A 22441-nucleotide genomic window follows, 5' to 3' on the forward strand; every position below is an offset into this window, starting at 1 on the left:
TGGGTGAAAATGTGCAAATTATGAAAACAGAAAGTACCTGTGAACATGTGAAGAAAACGTGTGAAAACAATAGGAGCAATGAAAGAAAAATCAGAAGTAAGAATATTTCAATATCAATAAGGGAGGGAAGGAAATCACACTAAAGTTAATCCTCAAAATGGCATGTGGGGAGAAGTGAGAGGAATCTTGGCTCTGACTTAAACAAAGACTGATTATTTTATTCTCCAGTAATACAGGCCACCCTAAAATTCAAGACAGCAAAACATTGTAATTGTTTGAATAATAATTACTTTGTAGGGGCAGTATAAGAATTTTTGAGTGTGGAAATACCAATTATAGGTTTGCGTGTACAGATATGTGCACACACAGACATGTAAAATGCATGGATAAAATTTTACAGCTGCAAATGTCCCCTACTCCCTTTAAGCCAATGGTAAGAAGGCTTCCAAGCAGCCATCCCTTTATTGGCAGTGCTGCCATTTATTGCTGATTAATCCCTTGGTGTTAAACATGGGCTGTGGGCCTTATTCATGTGTGAGAGTTGGTTTTGTGGCTCTCTTAATACCTCCTAGGCTTTTCCTGGCATTATGGACAGCAAGTATTTTCCTGGTAAATGGTCAAAATAATGAAAGCAGTGGTGGTTTGGTGTTTCAGGCATGGTTAAGTCTTCTGTGTGGTTCTTTTGCAGAGAGGCTGTGGACATCCTTCTCCTGGTTTTTTTGGTTTTTTTAAAGGAGTTGAACGTGTCCCACCTCCTTTAGCCGCATGAAGAAGGCTGGAGAGTCTCAGTAGCTCTGCTCTGTCCCACCATGCACATGTACATTCCCCTTCAGTTTTCAGGGTGGCAGAGGGCCATTCCATCTGGTAGGTTTTGTTTATGCTTTTCTCTGGCCAAGTGCACTAAATGCACATCCCCAGGATCCAGGTCAAGCTCAGGATTTATTCTAATGTGCATCAGGGAACTGTCCTAAGCAGTGCTTTGTGCTTTGGTGTAAAACTGAAACCTGTTTCATGGCCCTTCTGTCACCCACTGTCAGAAAACTAAAAAAAAAAAAAAAAAAAAAAAGAGTACCTGTAGCCTATAAACAATCCATAAAATGATAAAATGTTGAGTGTTTTTTCCGGGTGGCCAGGGATGTTACCTCTTTCCTCTTTTTTTCATCTTTTAATCTGGTCTATCTGCAATATCATCTCTGTACTGCCTTCCTGGTTTCTTTATTTGCCTGTCAGTCTCTGCCCTACTCCTTGCCCCATTGTCTTTCTGAATTTCTTTGATATTCAGATTTACTCAAATATGCTCTCAGATCAAATAGCGGAAAAAACCCAGTAATTTAAGTCACATTATAAATCCCAGATAGGCACTAGAGGTTTCTCTCCATATCTGCCTCCCTCCCCTCCAAACATCCCCAGAATGTTTTCAGGGTCTGATACTGCCTGCCTCCTTTATCTTTCTGAACAAGGGAGAAAAATCCCCAGTGGGTGGAGAACAGGAGACCCTAAAGCCTCTTGTCTCCTCTGATGTGCACACGTGCCGATGGCACGGGAAGGAAGGGAGGGAGCACTGCCGGGGGGAAACGTGTGCTGTGCTCCTTGGGAAAAGGCAGCAGGCCTGGAGCTTAGTGAATCAGCAGCTTTCATCTGAAGAGGGGCTTGCACAACGTCCCTAATTGGATTTCTCTGAAGAACTGCAGGTCCTAGACCATCACCTGGAAGGGGAAGGAGGTAACAAATGTGGACAAACAGGGTATGGTGTTGCTTAAACGAAAGGGAAGCTGCTGGGTTGGAGACAGTGTCAGCACCAGCCTCGTGTGGCTGCTGTGATGTGACGGGGCCCACATCACTGACAGCAGCTCAGGCACAGCAGGAGACCCTATTAAAAACAGGAGGAAACTGCCAGTCTTCTTAAAACAGCACAACCCTCTCTGTGACAATTTACCCAACCTCAGAGCAATGCCAGCATCCCTCAGGGACATCTACATTCCCACCTCGCTCCCCCATCCCTCACCCTCACTGAGGTTGTGCCATCCACCTTCAGGCTCACCTTGCTGACCCCACTGCCCCTATGGGGTGTCTGATGTGGATGCTGGGGGCACTGGCAGGTGGTGCCTTGGGAGCTCCTGGTCAGGAAGTGGGAGCCTGCATTAGAGCTATGCCAGGGAGCAAAAAACTGACAGCTGATTAAACATGGCTTTAGGCTGTGGTCACTACACCTCTGAGAAGAGGATTAAAGGAGAAATGCATTGGCGTGTTCTCAGTTAGAAAACAAGCGTTTAAAGTCTCCATGTCTGTCCCACCATATGTGGAGGTGGAGATGTTCTTTCAATGGAGGCCTGTTACAATGCAGATACCAAGAAATGATGACTGGGAATTCCCCTGCAGTTCCTTGGATGTCCATATTTTGCGCCTGCTGGAGTTGCTGTTGACTTCAAAGGAAGCAGAGACAAATTTGGTTTCTGTGTGTATAAGAGGGTGTATTCACTGGTGGCAGCTTTGTCAGAAACCAGATGGAGTCTTCACACTAGGAGTAGATTATCTGATCCGTCTTTTATTTTTCTTGCTCCTTTATTATGACAGATAATTTTTCTAAGTAATTTTGTTCTTTCCCTTTCGCAGTTCCACTTCAGATCCTTGATCCAGCCTAGTACTTTCTCTCTGACCTCACAGTCTGTTGCTATGGAAATTCATCTTGGTAACTTCAGTGATGGATTAGGCAGAAGACAGAAGATAGACTGGATAGGAAACTATTACCAAAAATCCATAAAATAAAATTTCTTAACATCAACATGGCATTAAGAAGCAGGCATTTTTATTTGGTGCCAGATGTGCAAGGGGATATTTCCACCAAAATGTTGCCCATGCTGAGCACAAAAAAGGCTTTTGTTTATCTACTATAGTTTACATACATATTCATTGATTTCCCAGAAGAAACATACATATGATAATCATTTCCTCGAAGTCATCAGTGTATTTCCTTCCTCATTAGTGCATGTGTTCTCTCATCCCAGGGGTCTTTCTGGTGGGCTTTGGTGGCCACCAACCCTGAAGTTGTAGTTTGCTGCCTGATGAACACAATATTACTTCCCAAATACAGAGCTGAGGTGACACAACTGGTCTAGTTCATTACTTTGGGGACCACTCATCAACAAAATATATTCTCCCATCCTTCTCCTTGGTTAATGTTTAAACATGATCCTCCTCAGTGTGTGGTTTCAGTCTAATGGTTTTGCAAAAAAAAACATTGTCTTTTCCCTACCAGCAAATAGTTCTTCATCTGGCAACAAAATGAACTTTCATTTGCTAAAAGGGCAAGATCATTTGTAGCTGTTCTGCTACCAAGTCTGAGGAAGCTGCTGAAAGCAAAGTCCTGACTCTGGATTTGCTACACAATGCCTGGGATTGAGTCCTTGACCAGCTCATGTGTGACTGCACCAGGAAAGTGGTATACCTGGCAGCCCCGTGCTGGAGGAGAGGGTTCAGTCTGTGCCTTTGCCCACTACAGGTGGGCCATCGCTTGCAGACAGGTGCCAGAATTTCATCAGCATTTCATCAGCCCCTGCTGGAAACCCGTGCTAATAGGGCTCCAGTGGTCTATATGGCTACAAATCTTTGGTTAATCAAGCTGAAGCATACAAGGCTCCCTGAAATACTTGCTTTTCAGTGGAAGGCCATGTAGAAATCCTCAATAAAAAGATCTCTAGTTGGAAGGCAAGGCCAGACATCCATTTAATGTTTTGTCTTATTGCACCTCATTTTTGCTGTAGAAAATTGTGAAGGTTAGGCTTGCCCCTATGGGTTTACATGATGATTTCAGTGGGTTTCCAAGAGAAAGGGTGAGCAGTGCCCCCACACAGTGCTGCAGATGTTGCTGAGGGTGCATGGACAGAGCCAGATGTGCAGCACTTTGCTGATCAGCCCCTGAGAACCCCACAGTTTCCAGGGCATTCACGGCCTGATATTTTGGTACAATCTGAGCCTTGCAGCGCCTGCCCAGAGCACTGTGTTGATGTCACTGTGCTGGATGTGGGCCAAGCATCCAAAGGGCAGTGAGCTGGTTAACATGATTATCACGTTGCACCATAGTCTCTCCATATGACAGAGCTTTCCATTCCTGTTCGTGACTCTGCCACATTTTTCTCTAAGGGCAAATATGACTTAAGCAAAGTGGCAGAAGGGAAGGAGGCCAGTCAGCGTTCATCAGGGAAAAGAGGTGTCTGTGATGTAAAATGGTAATTTTTGGGATTATAAACATCAGGAACAACTCCCACCACTGCTGGATACATTCTGTTTGGTCTGATAAATCTTTGAGAACTGGGAGCCCCCAGTAAGCAACAGGAGTGGTGGAAAAATAATAACCCAGTGAGGACAGAAGTCCCTACTCCCCCAAGAAGCCTGGGGGTGGCAGGGACTTCTGTGTCCAATCCAGCAAAAAGAAGGGGGAGCTGACGTGTCTCAGAAGAGGAGGTGCCTCTTCTCTGAGGGATGAGAGTTGCAACAGCTGGAGATTGTGCAGCTGGCTGCAGGCAGTGTTTAACAGCTGGTTTAACATCCAGCCCCGCCAAAGGGCAGAGCTGTCCTCACATTGTGGGAGTTATTTGGGTTCCCAGCATGATTTTATGCTCATGCCAAGGATTAGAGTGGTGCAGGGCCTCTGCCATTCTCTGGGGACAGACTAGGGCACAGGAGCTTGTACAAAATGAGAACCAAGCTAAAGATTTTGGCTAAAGCCATTTTAGATTGGTGGAAATTCTCCCTCTGATGGCAGTGGCCCCCAGATCAGTCCTTGAATCTTTGCATCTTGCCTTGAAAAAACGTGAATCTTTCTTAATGTGGGCTTATCTCATCCTAAGAATTTGCCAGCATTCCCAGCCCTGAACCGAACTCTGGAGTCTCCAGCTGCACCTGGTCCTTCTGGGTTTGTGCAGGCTGAATTTGGTGGAGTTGCTTTGAGCTCCTTGGGACAAGGGCTTTCAGTTCCTATGTGCTGATAGGGGGCTTAGGCTCATGGAAACTTGCTTCTGGCTGATTTTTCCAATTTCTTGGGCACAGCTTGGCCTCATAAACAAGCAGAACATGGGCAGGCAGAGCATAGGGAAGGAAGAGGACCATGATGCACCCATCCAATTTTTCTTTATGGCAAGGATGACATGAACCAGAGATCCTTTGCTATTGAATTTGGTATTTTAATGGAGAATGTAGAAATATTGTTCATGCAAGGTATTGCTCATGCCATACATTTCCCACCATCAGTCTGAAACAGAACACACATTGATATGATCAGTATTTGACCAGCAAAGCTCTAATATCACCAGATGAACCAGAAGAACTTTCAGCTTAGTGGCAGAATCTTTTCTTAATGTATCTATACAATACTTCAAAATATTTGCAATGGATTTATTTCCAGTTGAGTCTAAATCCTCCGGCAAACGCCAAATTTATTACCTCTGTTATGTGCAAAATACCTTCTTTATACCTCATATCAGCTTCCTTTCAAACCAGATGGTACTTAGAGTTTATGGCATACTACATTATAGTCACTTACCATCATACAAATTGTGTTCTTCCATGGCTCTAAATGTTAAAGGACACCTTTTTACCCTATTTGAAAGGAGGGGGAGAGCTGAAAACACATGTATTAGCAAAATTGCTGTCATTTATTTCATCACATCAAGGCTGAAATAACCAATCCATTATAAGGGAGGTAATACATCATACATTATCTGCTGCTTGCTGTTGCAAGCCACTGGCTCAGCACATACAGACTTATGGATTTGGTACGTGGAAAACCGTAATGAATGGGCAGTTGTGATGAGCAAAATTAATGCTAATATTTACTGCTCTACACAATTGCGATATATCAACAGCTTCCCCCTCCCTTCCTGTTTGCCTCCCTCTGCACATGCAGGAAGATGTTCCAGCTATTTAATTTCCATCTCAGCTATCACGCAGTAGCAAGAATGTCAGCAGGGGCTCCAACCCTTTAGAGGACAGAAATGGAGCAGAGGCCTCAGGGATGTTGGTTTGCCATGCCACTGTCGCCTCCTCTTTGGCTGCCATTGTGCCTGTGTGTGAAAAGAAGCTCCTGAAAGATGCTGCCTGCAAACCTCTCTCTCCACAAAATAGTTCAATCCGCAAAATGCTTTGGATCAGCTGAAAGATGTCTGGCTATGCAAAGCAACAGTGAAGTTCAGCATCAAATGTTTTGAACTACTGTAACAACATAATACCTTATAGTGGTGCATTTATATTATACTTCTTATTTTTGTATCTAGAAAGACATAAAAAAGTCTAGCTAGGTAGCTAGATATAGATAGACAGACAGACAGACAGACAGACAGACAGATAGATAGATAGATAGATAGATAGATAGAAAAATAGATCTGTTTTTATATTCTTACAAAGCCACCTGGTTGCAACACCCCATAATAAGACCCTGTATTTAAGCCCCTGCTCTGTTGATGGCAGGGTCAGAGTGGGGCATAATCAGGCTGTATCAGCTGTGTCCTGCCCCACTTTGAATGGAAAGAGGACAGGACACCATGGGGACACAGCAGGCTCTGTCCTTGCCCCCCAGGAGCTGTGGACACCCCTTCTGTAGCTTCATAAAAAGCTTTGGCACCTCCTGGAAAGGCTTTTGACATGAGCTGAGCAGCATGACTGATGTCAAGACTTGGGTGACCTTCCGTGTGTTCCCTGATGTTCTTTGCATGCAGCCTTGAGGTTCCTTTTGAAGTCAAGCAGAAACATCCACATGTCCAAGCCTGGCTCTTCACAGCCGCCTGTCTATCGATGCAACAGGGCGTGCTTGAGGCTTGGTGCTCATAGTTTCTGGACTCATTAACTACATGTTCAGGAAGTGGATCCATAAAATTCATTAACCCTGGATGAGGCATCAGTGCTCCCCATGGTGCAGACATCAGCCCTGTACTCTTATTTTTGCAGTATGGACAGAAAGAGGACCCTCCATGATTCGTTCTGGCCAGAACACAGCTATTCCACATGCACATCCCAGGCAGCTGAGCCTGTGCTAAATCACCTGCCCTTTGGAAAGGCAAGGAAAAACACCGGCTCACCTGACCACCAATGTAACTTGCTTCACATGCAGTACAACAAAATCATTGCTACAATTACAGTGTACCATTATTTTCAGTGACTGAAATGTTTTTCTAATAAAATTTTTACTGTTTTCCTCACTGCTGAGTTGCAGTTGGTTTATAACTACCACTATCTTATTATTTTTAAATAAGAATGCTGTATTCTCACTGAAAGGCTGAGTGGCAAATCTCCTATTAATTTGTCTCTCCACCTTTCAGCATTCCCATGTCACCCACTTTAGCTAAATGGGAGTTGTGTGATGCACCTTGGGGAGCAAATCCCCATAAACATGCAAACACTGTAACCTATTTACTTCTAAAGAGGAACAGCTGCACTATTACGCTTGTTTTCTAAAACAACCAGAAGATAACGGGTCCAGATTTGCCCTCAGCTCTGTTTCTGTAGCCCAGTGATTTCAGTGCATTGCAGGTGCTTCATGGATGGGCAGATCTTTGTGTCTTGTTTTGCCCTGATCGTTGTCAGAGCACCAGGGTGAGATGAACCTGATGGGAGGCCTGGTGGCACAGGTGGACTGTGCAGGCTTTTTGTCTTAGAAGCATGAAGCAAAAATGCTTCATGAGCAAGTCGCACCCAGAGCAAGTAGCTGGGTCCTCAAGAAATAGATGTATTTTGCCCACAGCACTTGCCCTTCATCACCATTAAAAACGTATTTCAGCATCTCAGTGACCCTTTCTTCTGGTGATCAAGATATGGGCATTTGTGCGTCAGTATTTCTGTATTTGCCAGGAGAGCTTGAGAAGGAGCAAAACAAGTCATTCATGGCTCACTAGAGCAGTGAGTGGTTGCAGCTTTTGACAGCATGACACCTGAGTAATAAGATGTTTTCACATGGTGGCCCCGCGTGATGTCCTCAGCGTCTCCATGCTGTACTAGAGATTCCCTGTCCCAGGGAATGACATGTGAAACAGGGCAGCTACATGGTGTTTCATAACCACTGCCTTTGGCTAAGGATGTGCAGTTAGGCTAGTCAGAAGGCTTTCAAGTGCAAATAATTTTTAGCTAAAAAGGGACTAGAGGTAAACCAGCTGCCTTTTTTTTTTTTTTGTATTTGTCTGTGTATCTCACATGCAAGAAAACAAGTTGGTTTGTAAGCACCCAATTCAAATTCCTCCTTGAACCCTCCAATATGAGCATTTGGAGCTGTGGGTTTATTCCAGTGGCTCAGACTTCAAAAAATCTCATTTGATCCTATCAAAACTGCAGAAGGCAAACAAGTGTTTTTTGGAGAATGACTGGATGATTACAATGTCCCTGGGATGCCTCACATGGAGCAGGCTCCCCATCCTCATCTGTGTCTCTGTGTGAAAGGCATAAATACATCAGCTTATGCTAAAACCCCTGGACAGGCTTTGTGAGCGTGGTTCTGGCTGTGGTCTGGGCTTCAAGGTTCAGCTTGAAAGATGGGTTTGCCAAAGCAGGCAGCGAGCAAGGATCTGGGGGAAGTCTTACATGCGTTCCCGATAGTCATCGTGGCAGGGTTCCTCTCTGTAAGACATAAGGAACAGATTAAAATTTCCCTAAACAGCCTATGATTATCTGATGCTAAGAGCAAAAATGTCTCTTCTAGGAAAGAAGAAAGCCACAGTCCCACTCAGGAGCATGTGGGCTCTTCCAAAGCTAATTTATGATGGAGGTGTGGGAATTGTAAATTACTTCTGCAAAACCACTGTTACTGCATCCTATTGGTTTCTTTTTCCAGGCTCTTCCCCAGTTTTCACTTGTTCCTAATTTTCTCAAGAAAGTTCCTTGAGGGGTAGCAATGTCCCTCTCAGGCTTGGCTCAGTCTAACGGTGAATATTTTGAGAACTCTCAGCAAAATCAGGCTGGCTGTTTTTATGATATGTGAGCGTGAAGAGAAACCAGCTATTCCTATTTGTTCCGGTTGCAGCTTCTCTGACCTCATAACTCAAGAAGACCTGACGCTAGGAAATTTGAACCCAGCTTGTTTTATAGACCTCGGTGATGAAGGAGAAAACAGTTCATGTCTGAAGAAAATCAATTCAGTATTTCTGGAGTTGGGAGCAATTAGAATTGAAGGCCAAATTTTGCTTTGAAGTACTGCAGCACAGCCCTCCTGAATACCAGTCCAGGGGCAGAGCTCATCCTGGCACAGTTTGTACATATTGATGAAGAATTTAATTTTTCCTAGAATGTTAAGCAGTGGTTGAAGGGAGAAATGTCAGATTTATTCTGCATGAAACACTCAGTTCCAGCTCTGATGCCAAACTCTGGGCCAAAGTATAAATAATGTTCATTCAGCAAGAAGTAAATATCTCAGCTATGTCAATGGGAGGTCTGTGCAATGATCAGAAAGAGGATTTTGCCAGATACAAGCAATTAGCTTTTTCAGATAACATTATTTATCCTGAACATAGTTCTTACATCCAGTATTGCTTGGTAAGAAAATATGCCATCTTCCATTCTTACTTTATTCTGTTCCCTTTTTCCTTCCTCCGTCTTCCTCCCTGTCTTGGGGTATCTCCTTTGTTCTTCCTTCTTCCTTTCCTTCCTTAGAGCAATTCTCTAAGGCTGCTATCTGCAGAGGTTTCCCTAAAGTCTTATCCATTCCAGGGAGCAGTAAAGAATTAATGCTGGAATTTAAGTGTCCTTTTGGGGCTTTGACTAGACACATTGGTCAAGTAGAGAGAGACAAACTTTCCATTTTTACAAACCCAGAACACGGGTATGGATAACATTTCATCAAAATATTGAGGAATTGATCACATAAATCCACTGAGTAAATTTGAATCAGCCTTTGACTTGGGTTTTTCATTGGGTTAATTTTGTTGCTTCTGTCAAGCTGAGCACTTGTGTGAAATTCCACATTATATTCCACCAGATCTGCCCCCTTCATCTTCAAATAAGCTTCTTGACCTAAGAAAAAACACTATAGACTGCAAATCATTAAAGGGAACAGACATACTAAAACCCCTTAAACCCAGCACGTATTTACAGAAAGTGAATTTTTCCAGCTCCTGCCTTTATTGAATCGTCACCTGCTGTATCAGGCAAACTGCAAATGAGCAGCTGTTATTAAATCAAGTCTTCCTACTCCTAAACCATTGAAAGACACCTCCACAAGTGACCCAGCCATCCTCTGACATGTTATGACAAAAATCTCTGCTTAGTGTGACAGAGGTGTCCCTGCAAGTCCAGCTGAGGTCAGTTTGTCAGCTAGGGCTCTGTTCCACCCAGTTCAAAAGGATTCTACCTCTTGTGGTTTGGAGGCAGAGTACTCCATTCTCACACCTCAGCTGAGCATCATCTGTCATGCCATATATTTGGGGTTAAGCAAATGGTGTATCTTTATTTTGCACTAGGAGGCAACCTTTTAAATTGATTTTATATTCATGCCATGTATACGTGGTTGAAGATTTTGCCATATGTAGAGATAACGCCTCCAAATGAATAATTTTGCTCAGAGACTCTAACAGAGACTGACAAAGAGACTCAAATGCCTGGATATTTATCTCCTCTCCTATTGGAGATGATTCTGTGAGGACATTTCAGACCTACCTCAGAATGCTCCATCTGATTCATAGTACTGCCTTCCTTGGGCAGCCTTTGTCAGTAGATTTTTCTAACTTCCAGCAAATGAAAGACTTTGATGTGTATACTGGGAAAGGAGGCAAGACCTAAACTACAAGAGATTTCATTTTTTCCTGATTTGATTTTTGATAAAAACATGATCAAAATATAAAAATGAAATATAAATGTGTGTGTTAATTGTAACAAACACTGGTATGCCCAGACTTCTTCCCTCACAACTGCTGCTATAACATACCTGTGCCTGTGGGTGCACAGGAGGGGCAGAGAGAATCTTCAGCATAATTGTACACACATCACAAAAAGACATGTAAATAAAAACATCCCACAAGGTGCCTGCTAGGAATGGATTTGTATGGCTGCCACCAGCAGCTCCTAGTCTCTGCAGGGTGAGTTTGATCATATTCATGCCTGTGAACAAATGAATGAATGAATGAGTGAATGAATGGGTGAGTAATTCTTTTTTAAACAGAAATTACAATCGGTTTTTTTGTCCTACCATCTAAAAATATTATTCCCTTTCTGCCATCTGCTTGTGTCCTCCCTTTCCTTTCTTCCCCCTTGCAATCAGCTCATTTGTTTGAGGCTAGTGGCAGCACTGGCTCAGGAGGGAGGTGTAGGGAGAAGCATGCGCTGATGCAATCCTGTTAATGGACTGTGCCACCAAGACAAGAGTGGAGCTCTGGAGGGGTCAGTCTGCACTGCTGGCTCTCAGGGTGGTAATGACAGAGTGCTCTTGGCCCTGCAGCTGTGCAGACACAGAGCCAGCCCCTGGATGGCTCCAGCTTGGCAGAGCTCTTTGGGTTTCAGTAGGGCCAGATGTCTCACACGAGCTCAGGGTCAGGTCTGTGCTGCACTACAGAGCCTGCAAGAGAGTTGATATGTGTGTTGCCTGGGCCAGGAACTGAAAATGAAGGGTTAGGTGGGACCTGCTCATCCCATGGGTCCTGCTGCTGGGAAAGCCAAATGAACTACTTCCATCCATCCATCCATCCATCCATCCATCCATCCATCCATCCATCCATCCATCCATCCATCCATCCATCCATGTGGCTGGAGAGCTCTGTTCCACCAGCTCTTTACCTCCATCACTTGTGAATAATTAACACCCTCTAGAGTTAGATAGCCTTCATAGAATCACACAGGAGAAGTTTTAGCCTGCTTTAGAGGAAGATCTGAATCTTCATTAAAACTTAAAGGATTTTAAAGAATAATTTCTGCTGCAATGTGCTGGTTTCATCCCTGCTAAGCTTTCCCCATGACTTTGTCCCATGTGGGCTGCAAGGGACAAGCAGGAAAGCCCTGATGCAATGTGCAACTGGCACCAGAGCTTGTGATGCCCTCCCTTTCTTAGCAGACAGTTGTTTGGGAGCCACGAAGGGAGCAAGATTTAAAATGTTTCCCTTTCAAGCAGCAGTGAAGCACAGCAGCTCTCTGCAAAGTGACTCAGCCTGCCCTTGGGCACATCTCTTTTGCTGCCATTCCAGAAACGATGCAGCAGAGCTCTCCAGCTGCATCCTCTCCCCATCCTCCCCATCCCTGTGCTACACTCACAACAAGGTCCACCTCAGGCAGCAAGATAGAGCTGTTCAGATAATTCAGTGGTATGCAGAGAGTTCTCTTATATCAGAAGGGTTTTGTTGAGGGAGGCTGTGCTCTTCCTGTGCCTCCAGAGGTGCTGTATAGGTGACTGGCCAGTAAAGAATCAGCTAAAATCTCCGGCTCAGACAAAAGGTTGGAGCCAAATATTTTGCTTTCCAGTAACACCATATAAAAAATTCTCTCTTGTGTTTTCAGGAATAATTTTTAAACTAGCTTGTAAGAATTGTTGTCATATTCCCCTTTTAATCATGCTCTGCCAAGAGCAGCTGCACCTGAGGTGAAGGGGTGTTTGTGTCCAGCTGCTCCCAAGACCCCAGTGAGTGAGCAGAGACAGCACTGCCTCTGTTTCAGTTCAGGGTTGGGCCTTGCAGGGCTCCCTCTGCTCCTCTCTTCTGGAAACATCACCTCTGGACTGACTCCAAACCTGAAGTGTTTTGGCCCTGTTAAATAATTATTGTGACAGTTATATGTCTCCTGAAACCACAGGCTTATTAGGGAACCATAATTTTGGTCTGTGCCTTAGGTACATTCTTCCCTTTTACCCTGCTTTCAGTCCTTTCTAAACTATTCCACATACATTTTTAACATGTGCCAAAGATTTCATAGACATAGGAAAAGAGGGAAAGTTTGGAAACAGCACTGGATACGTTAGGTAATATGATGTAATTTCAGGGAATAAGTCTGGATATTTTTTTCCTCCTGCATGGTATGTGCCACGTAGCTTGGAAGATCAGTTATTGCCTTGGACACGTGCATGGTAGCTTGATGATTTTTCAAGGGACGTGCTGAAAAAATGGAGTTAGCCAAGCCTGAATCCAGTGCAAAGAGTTACACAGCCTTTGAGCTTCAATTAGTAACTAAACTCAAAGATGAATCTGACTGTGGAAATTAAAAATATGTCAGAAAAAAAGCCTGTAAAGCACCCAAGGTGCTGCTGATAAATATGGAACATTTGTGTCTTACAAAATGTATTTTTTCATAATTACCAGTATATGGATTTGTACTGTTCAAAGCCCAAACAGTGAATGTTCTGTGATGGATGCACAATAAAACAGGACTAATTGGAAGCATTAATTTAGGCAGAGGCAGGAGTTGACATGGAGCTCTGAGTAAGAGATGCTTTCTATTACCATAGCAAGTACAAAGCGGTTGCCTGTAATTTGCAAGTTCAAATCACACCACCTTCTTCACAAACAAATCATTGCAAACTGTTGCTGTGTCATTTTTTCCTCTTTCTGTTTTATTACACGTCTGATAAATATCTTGGACCCAAGGTCATCTTCAGGAAATAGTTGCAATGCAGTAGCAATGTTGCTGTAGGTGCTGCTGTGTTTCTGGCAATGCAATTGACAGTGAGTGAGCATGCAGGAGCAGCTCCCAGCAGGGACACTTCTGAATAAATATACACTAAAGAAGCACAGAGGAATGGGAGAGTAATAAAGAGCTGTATTCTGTACATTCCCCCCCAAACCTTTTCTTTAGGCCTGTAAGAGCAGAGGTGCATGTCAAATTTGCTGCTCCCCCTGCTTTATCTGCCTGCTCCCACCCCAGTCCCAGTTCAGTAAAGTGTGACCATGTGTGACACTTCTGCCACGTGGGTGATGCCACCAACATCAGATGGAAGCAGCTCTCGCTCCAGTGCCTTTCACAAGAAGTCAGATTCTGATTGCGTGAAGATAAAACCTTAGGCAGGTTTCTGATTATCTTAGGGATTTCAGCCACTGACCCTGGCTGATGCCAGATCACTTGTTTTCAGCCACTATATACAAGTTACTGCTTGTGAGTAACCTTGGGCTGAGCAGCTGTTTTATATGTCTTATTAAAATCTCTCATTTGACTGAAGCACTGATTTCCAGCAAACAAGATAAAAGGGGAAATTAAGCTCCCAAGCACCCAACCAAGGTTGTGCTAAGCTATCACGATGGCTTCAGGTGGTCCACCCAGCACCCAGTTTTGAAGAGAACAAAAGATGAGCCTTTCCACTCCTTTGACTACATCTTGCAATTCTTAATTGCCCTTAATTTTCATATTATTTCTTACTCCTAATTTGGTCACTGGTCTTCAACTCCCAGCTTTATTTTACTTCTTCAGGTCCATTTACTGTTTCCTCTGTTCTCCTCTGAGAGTCATTTGTATGTTGAATAATCTTCCTAATTGTATGAGAGCTGTCCTGGATTTACACTGCTGCAGCAGAAGCCACCATCAGTCCCAGGGGACTGTTCCTGACACTGCTCTCTATGGTCCTGGAATTGGTACCTCAAGCAAGCCTTCTTTTATTTATATTTCCATCCAGTCCTTTGAACCCATACTGCACAGAGCTGAAACTCTGCACTTAAAATTTTGTCCTTTACATAATGCTTCTTGATATTCCTTCCTCTTGGTGCCCTGACCTTGGCTGAGGCTATTGCCAGTGCATTCTCTTAGCCACAGTAGTTAATGCTAATGCAAGGACTAATGCTCCCCTGCAGCTTTGAAGCTGATGTGCCACACTTAGTGCTCTGTCTCCAAACAGAATTGCATCCTGATACTGCACTTTACTGTGAGAGTGATTTTGCTGTTCGGGTACAATGACAGCTGAGAATGCTTCAAAAGAGAGAGAGAGGGGAAAAATGTAATAAGGCAAAATTGTGACAAGACACTTTTGTCAGTATTATAGTTGCATTTTATGGGAATGTAACATCTGACTGCCACACAGCTCTTCCAGCATCTGTCTGGTGAGGACTCAGAGTGATGTTTAATTGTAGTTCATTCAAAGTGCTTGAAGAGAAAGTTCTTTGTTTGTCAACAGCTCCACTGCGCCCTAGTTTCAAGATTATGTTTTGCATATTAATAAATTAAGTCCAGACCAAGGAAAGCCTGGAAAAGAGCAGTGTAGGCAGTAAAAACATGTTATTATCTATTTCAGAGATGAATTTGTCTTTCCAAACACACCTCTGGGTATGTTTGCACTTGCACTGTTTCTAAGGAAACAACTCACAGCTGTGTTGGAAGTTTGTTGCCAATGCACCAGCAAATCTCAAGCCCTCTCTGAGGCCCAAGCAGTCACACATATTAAGGGCAGTGAAGTGAAGCCAGGTGCTAACACTGGGGTAGGCACTGACAGTACCAGAAATCGAATGTCCCTGTTCCTTGGCTGGCATTTTTGCATTCCCACCAGAAGAATAAATCGATAGCCTTCAAGAGCAGAGAGCTGGGTCACGGGGCAGAGGCACATCTCCCTGCAAAGCACTGGGACAGGCACCTCAGCACTTGGCTCCTGCAGTGCTATCCCGGTGTGGGGCACCCATGTAGTGTAAAGGCAGAGGTGTCTGAGCACTTGGTGCTCTCGGTACCAGCCAGGGTTGCTGCTCAGCCCTGCTCTTGGAGGGGAGGTGGGGCAGGGGACACACAGGAAAACAGCCACCCTCTATTTTGCCTTCTGATGCCAGCTCACGTCAGCAGTAGCTGAAAAATAAGCACTGTGCTTGGAATTATGTTATAGCCTGACTGAAATGAAATGAGGCTCCCAGGGAAGTTTCTGGAGGGGGAAGGAGAGAGATAAGATGTCCACGTCATATCACCAACAACATAACTCGTATTAGCTAAACAGAAGTCAAGGATGAATGAGCATTGGGGCTGAGCTAACTTTCACATCAAGAGAAGATCCCTGAAGGGCTGTGTGCTGACAGGGCAACATGGAAAAGCTGGTACACTTAATCTCTTCACAAGGGCTGCTCTGTGAATAATCAGAAGTTGTTAGGGTTGTCAGTCCAATTTCCTTCCAAAATAAAATTAAGTGTGGAGGTGATGACATATCAGAATTGGGTAAAGTAAATTCTTTCCTGAATATAAAGAGAAGCAAGTTTAACCAGAAAGGAGAGACAAATAAAATATCTTACCTGTAAAGTACTGTGTGAATAAGGCTGTAGTAGGGGGCCTGCACATTATTATTGCTGTAGTTCCAAACAGTTATTCTGAGTTGATGGTGTCAGGTGCCAGCCCATCATGTGTAAGGCAGGGTGACTTAATCCACTATGAATTCTTAAATCATTGAAGGTAAATGATGCTTCAGATATTCAATATATTCCTGTGGAAGGACAAGACCAACACATGTTCAAAATTGCCTTCCAAAGCAGCACACATGTAGTTGGTAGTGGATCTTTTATTTCTTTTTAATGCAAATGAGGATGTAAAAAGAGGCCGTCCACACAGAGAAGTGAAACATTTTACTTTGTTGTGTAACTGCATTCATGCTGAATTGCAAATACAAATTGTAAAGTGAATGAACTGCAGAATTGATAGAGCAGATTTTTATAAAGTGCGATCCTCTTCCTAACTTCACATGTATTTCCATTTACATTACTCATCCCCTGACTAATCAAATACTTTGTGTCATTGTGTCATCTCACCCTTCTGTTCCTTGTGTATGATATTGAGTATCTCCACCTCTTGAATCAAATTCAGAAGCAATAATACTGAGTGAAATACAAGCAGTGGAGTCCTGCTCTCATTAGCAGAAATTATATCCAGCTCCTGCTGTGACCTTACTTATAAGTACATACGATTTACTACACCAGCTTGAACCATCATTCCTTCCAGACCAATACCCAGCTCCAAAGCATGGCAAAAAATCCATATCTCAATACCTGTGCAATCTTGCAATTCACCTAATGGAGCAAAACCCCCATTCTTCATCTCTGCAGCCAGCAGCTGATGTTCTCAAGAAGGGAATTTGATCTTCCCCTTTTATCTTTGTATGTCCTAATGCAACATGCTCCTCTGACATTCTGGAGTTCCAGGCATGCACCTCTGGTGTTTTGCTGTGCAGGGGTTTTGCTGACCCCTCCAGCCACAAGCAGAGCTCCTTGGAGAGTGGCTCGCAGACCATCCCTGTGGCTCAGTGTGAATGGACCATGATGAACATCTAGATTATTCTGAAATCAGCTGTAGCTGAAGCCAGGTTCAATTCAAGACTGCAAAGAGGTAATACAAATTTTTGTCCCAGAAGCCAAAGGAAAGCTGTCTCTAGTCTGTAGGAAGGACATGTAGAAATGAAAAGTAAGAGCTCACTTCTTTCCCTAGCAACCTTACATCCACTCCAGAGGCCTTGCTAGCCTGCATAATCCAGCAGATAATAAAATCAGATAATAAAAACAGCACATTACAGCCCTTCTGGCTGATTTATGTGCAACCTTACATCCTTGTGCTGTTCTCACAGGAGAAAATCTGGACATGGAAATGTTCACTCCCTATTATATGCCAAGTCCATCTTGGGAGTAATTTCCATTTACATCTGACCTTTTGTATCCCCAAACCAGTCCCCAGTCCCCCATACCAGAAATGCTGACTCCCTTGATCCTGACCTGGTTTGCTTTTCACTTGCCCAGACGATAACCTGGGACTATAAATAATTTGCCCAATCCTCCCGTCCCCTGCCCATTTACTCACTCCGAGGCAGTGTCCCTTTTCCTTCAACTGAAAATGGTCAAAAAATCAGAATAAAGCTTTCCTGCAGGTAAATATAGTAATTACTTTCTAATTGTGTCTTACCTGCTCATATAACAAATCAGTGCAAGCTCCTCATTACCAGCTCTCATTGGAGATCAAGCACAAGGATAACCAGGCACTTGGAAGTAATAATGTGTTTGAAGGGGGGCATAAGTAATAAATCATCCAAATTACTTTCAGTGAGCAGATGAAATGACAGAAATACCTTCAGGGTTTATAGGAGGTAGTCAGCCTGTGCATTACTACAGCCTTCCTCCTGGCTGCAATATCAGGGTTTCTGTACCTGCACCTGGAGAATTTAAGCACAGCTTTTGCAGGCAGAGGAGAAGAAGGTCTGCGCTGTCAAAGCAGAGTATCCACAAGTGGGGTGCTCTGCTCTGCCTCACCAGTTGTCATACAGTGTGTTACAATATTTGAAATCAGGAGAGAGTAGGAAAGATAAACATAGGGTGGATAGAAGATAGATAGACAGGGTCTTTTCCTTTAAATGTTTCCTTAGAAAAGACAAGTTGAAATTACTGTGCTGTAATGAAAGAGTAACTTGAGTCCAGAAAAAGCATCCTTGATTGATAGATAAGTCAGTGTAAATTACTTAGAGCTGGAGGTTTAGTCCTGAAGAAATTAGGTTTGGAAAAGATATATCATCTGGTGCTGGAATCAAATGCCTTGGACTTGGTTGCCTCCAGCAGCAAGTGGAAGGATTTTGAAGGGTGTGCAGCAGGCACAAGAGCTGTGTGGTTTTGGAAAAAGGTTTATGCATGAAGAAGTGGCTCCTACTTCCTCATGCTACCCACCACTTTCCAGTTCAGCAGGCACCAGACATCTTGCCTTGCAGGGGCCAGGAGCAGCTGATCTGTAGTGTGCTGTTTCTTTGGGAGGCAGCAGCTCCAGTTTCAGCTGAATTAGTGTTCGCCCGCTTACGCTCTAATATGTGAAAGAAAAATGCTTCCTAATGCATCACCATGTAAAAGCTGTCAGGCCCTGTTCTAGTCCACTCTTTATGCCAATGTTGTGTTGCTCTCTAGAGCTTGTTGTTCACTTGGTGTTCTGTAAAAGCTGGTTCTGAATGTCCAAAGCAGTGGGATTTCATCTCATGGAAAGTATCTACAGGGGCTTCATTTCACCTTTTCAAACATCACTTCTGTTTATCCATTTATGGTTTGCTTTATAATGATGCAGTCAAAATAGGTAGAGGGATATGAGGTGGGATTTCTCTCACCTAGTTTTCATCACCTGAAGGATGAAGGATCAAGTTAAAACTCATCATCCTCAATGTGACCTCTTTTTCTAATGCAGGAGAGGTGCCTCTCTGAGGTACTAGCCAGCCTCTGGATGGAGTGAATTGCCTGCCAGAGCCACCTTCGACCAAGCTTATAACTTTTACATATGTGAAGTTACTCACTGTTTGGGGAACTTTCAGAAATCTTTTTAGGATGGCTTCGAATCCTCCTATTCCCTTTCTTATCAGTGCTTGGGAAATAGACACCCTGGCTTGAGTTAGCATCAGTGACACCAACTACCTCCTCTCTTTGGCAAGGTCTTATTTTAAGCTGTTCATCAGAGGCCACAGCTATTTGTGTCATTGTCAAAACTCTTCAAAAGGTCCGGTGACATTGATGGTAGGTCTCTTAGAAGCCAAAGGTTCTGCAGTAACATAAATAGGATCAGCAGCACTAAGTGCAGGTGAAAGAAAAGCCAGCTGCACATCCTTTCTGTCTCCCTTGGCAACAGCATCCTGCCAACAAAAACTGCTGCCAAGTCAAGGCTGGGGAGGAAGGGATGTGCATTTGCAAAGCTGGGGCTGGACAAGCTTTGTGTAAGGGGGGAGCTGTCAGACCAAGGAATGTTCATGTGCTTTTAAAAATATTTTTGGCTTGTTCCATGTGCAGGGAATGCACAGAGCCTCTGTCCTTATGAAGAGTTTTCATCTGAAATTCCAAACAACAGTCTTTGCAGTTTTGGATTGTACATTTCCATCCATGACAGCAGTCAGGGAAGAAATCTGTGGTGAATTACTACTTACAGATGTGGCAAATCCCCCAGTAAAGGTTAAAATACGTGGCATGGTTCTCTTGTTACGCCAGCTGCAGCTTTGTGCTAAATCATTGTTTCAGCAGCAAGCTCTTAATCAGCCACGAGTTCTAGAAACTGCTAAACAAGCTGATATTTTTAAGGACCTTTTCTTTTTTATAATGCACTAAATATCTTTATTTAGAAAAACCTTCAGACTGGAAACAGTAAGGGCGAAAAGTGAACTGCAAATGGCAGGGAGAAAAGGAGCATCATCACAAAAACACAGAAATGCAAAACCTAAGATTATTATTTGTACTCTGTTTTTCCACATAATTCATGAAATTATCAGACCTGTGAAGACAGAATTTGTGTAACTGTGGGTGAAATATGCTTGTGATATATGAACCTGCCTACTCTCCTGATAGGGACTTTTGTCCCCAGAAATCAGCACTGGCATCACTGTCAGAGTCCCCATAGCTGCGAGTGCTGCCACATCTCAAATCTACTGTCACAACATCACTTCTTACAGATTTGGCCACAGCATCAAGAAAGAAGTCTGGTGGCAACATACTTATTTCCAAGGCCTGGAAAAAAATTAGGATGTTCTCACCTGGTATGGTAAGAGAGAAGAAAGAACTGGCTTTTCTCTTTAGAAAAGTATTAGGGATTTGTTTTGTGAGGAGCCCATGTAACAAACTGCTTGGGCTATTGCAGCACCCTTGGGTGCTGCAGGAACTCTGAGTCAAAAGCTCTCAAGAAGCCCCCAACTTGTTGCTCTCTTAATATTTTCCTGTGCCTTTTGAGGGATTGGTATTTTGCTGCCCAGGACACTTTTTGTGCTCTCTGGGCAGCATGTTTTTCCAGACAGCCAGCTGTGCCAAAGAGACAGAGAGAAACTAAAAAAAATAAAATAGAAGAAATGGAAGAAGGGAGGCAGGATTATGAGTTCAGTAGTCACAGGATCTGTGAAATTCTTTATGGTTATGAGAATTGCCCATTCACCATTGAGGAGTGAAGAAATAAAATACAGAGTGAGCATTTTGATGCCAGGGAAGGAGAAGGAGAGAGAGTGATCACTATTTCATTCCCTGTATTTTCCTCTGACAGGAATATTAATATCATTAGAGATAATTGAATAAGTGGAAAGTCTGGTGGAGGTGCAGAAGCAGGAGACAGATCTGTAAAATCTATCCACACACAAAAAGCTAAGCACTGCTCTGGAGGGAGGGCACTCTGCCTTGGAATAGGGACTGAACAGCCTCACAAGGGCATGCAGCTGGGCTGCTTGTTGCTGTTTTGTTCCCAGAAAACAAGAACTGCCAGCAATCCTCTGGCATCTGAATAGGCTCGTGTCAGACAAACTGTATCTGGAGTTGATGGGAAACCAAGCTGGAATACCAAGCAGCCCTTGGATGTGCTGGCAGAGAGGGGATGGCTCAGTGAGTGATCTTGCCTTGCAGTTGCAGAGGTGCTCCATAAAGGAGTGAGCCCTCTCGCTGCACAGCCTGCAAGACACGCCTGCTGGGGCTGTCCCTGTCCTCATTCCTTCAAACCACTTCCAACAATAACAGCAACTCCTGCGTGCAACTGCCTCATTAGAGAGATGTATTTTTCCTTTTTCCACTGAGAGATGAAGCTTCCAAATCCTTGTGATGTGAGCAGGTGAGGATGTCTGCTGACAAGTCCAAATGATATTTTCAGGTAAGTGCTTACCTTGAACAAGCAGCTAGAGTCAGGCTCTTTCTTTTTATTTCCCCCCTTCTCAGTGATTACTGTTGCCCTGATTGTCAGTAAGCCTTTTCACAAGCTTGAACAGCTCCAATATCTGTATGTATTTAGCTGAGTAGGGGATCTAAATAATTTCTAAAGCACCTATTCCTGTAGTCTCTGTGAGTCTCTAGTGCAGTGTTAGAATGAATTGGGAACTGCTTGCTCTGTGACTACACGACACTCTTCTTTTTGCAGCACCTATTGTTTAACTCTCTGGAGGGCCAGAAATTAATTTTGATTCACAGGCTCACTCTCTCAGAGTCTGTGGTGTAAGTGCATTTTAAAGCAGTAATAGTGGTCTGCAATGTTTTTGTATCTTTAAAGGACCGTAACTTCTTGCCACATGAAAACCGTAACTGCTGTTACTGTTGTTGCACAGGGAGTGTCAGCAAGAGCTGCTTAATTTGTGTTTGTACATGTGATTTCCAGAGCTTCTGCTGATGCTGTTTAATGTTACTGTAAATAGAGCTGTTACTCTGTGTGTCTCATTCCCTGCGTTTTACCAAATGCTTGCATGCTGAATTTCAGGTTGATCACTCATCTAATACCAGGGAAAACAGATAATAACTTGTAAGTTAATATCTGGGATTTCTGGCATGACAGATAGACTTTCAGAGAAGAGAAATTTTTATGCAGAGTAACCTACTTTTTTTTCCCCTCAGTTCTGCAACCAATCACAGAGATTAAATTTGCTTAACTCTTTGTTTGTACAAAGGCTGCTTTATTGTGAGTGCAAATCGTATTGCTTAGACAGACCACAAAGAAATGACCGTAACAGAAGTAATAATACACACTTTGTACACAGTTTCCACCTATTAAAGATTCATTTTGCTCCCTGTAACATTTTAGGTTTGTTGAGGGACACGTGAGAAGTTATTAATGTCGAGAAGAAAGCTTTTGTTGCAAAAAA

The 22441-nt window shown here is 43.5% G+C and overlaps 1 protein-coding gene across 6 annotated transcripts in view; it reads left to right on the forward strand.

The window, feature by feature from the left end:
* Nucleotides 1–22441, forward strand: part of TMEM108 (transmembrane protein 108) — a 161384-nt gene that overhangs the window by 122735 nt on the left and 16208 nt on the right. The window contains exon 1 of one of the 6 annotated variants that reach the window (XM_064703347.1): nucleotides 21195–21462. The exons of the other annotated variants lie outside the window; for them this stretch is intronic. Coding sequence (XP_064559417.1) covers nucleotides 21450–21462 — 13 coding nt within the window. The 5' untranslated portion in view covers nucleotides 21195–21449. Of the gene's footprint in view, nucleotides 1–21194; nucleotides 21463–22441 lie in introns of those variants that run through there. 6 annotated transcript variants of the gene reach the window in all.

Source organism: Zonotrichia leucophrys, chromosome 2, assembly GCF_028769735.1.
Source record: "Zonotrichia leucophrys gambelii isolate GWCS_2022_RI chromosome 2, RI_Zleu_2.0, whole genome shotgun sequence".
In the NCBI taxonomy this organism is placed as follows: domain Eukaryota; kingdom Metazoa; phylum Chordata; class Aves; order Passeriformes; family Passerellidae; genus Zonotrichia; species Zonotrichia leucophrys.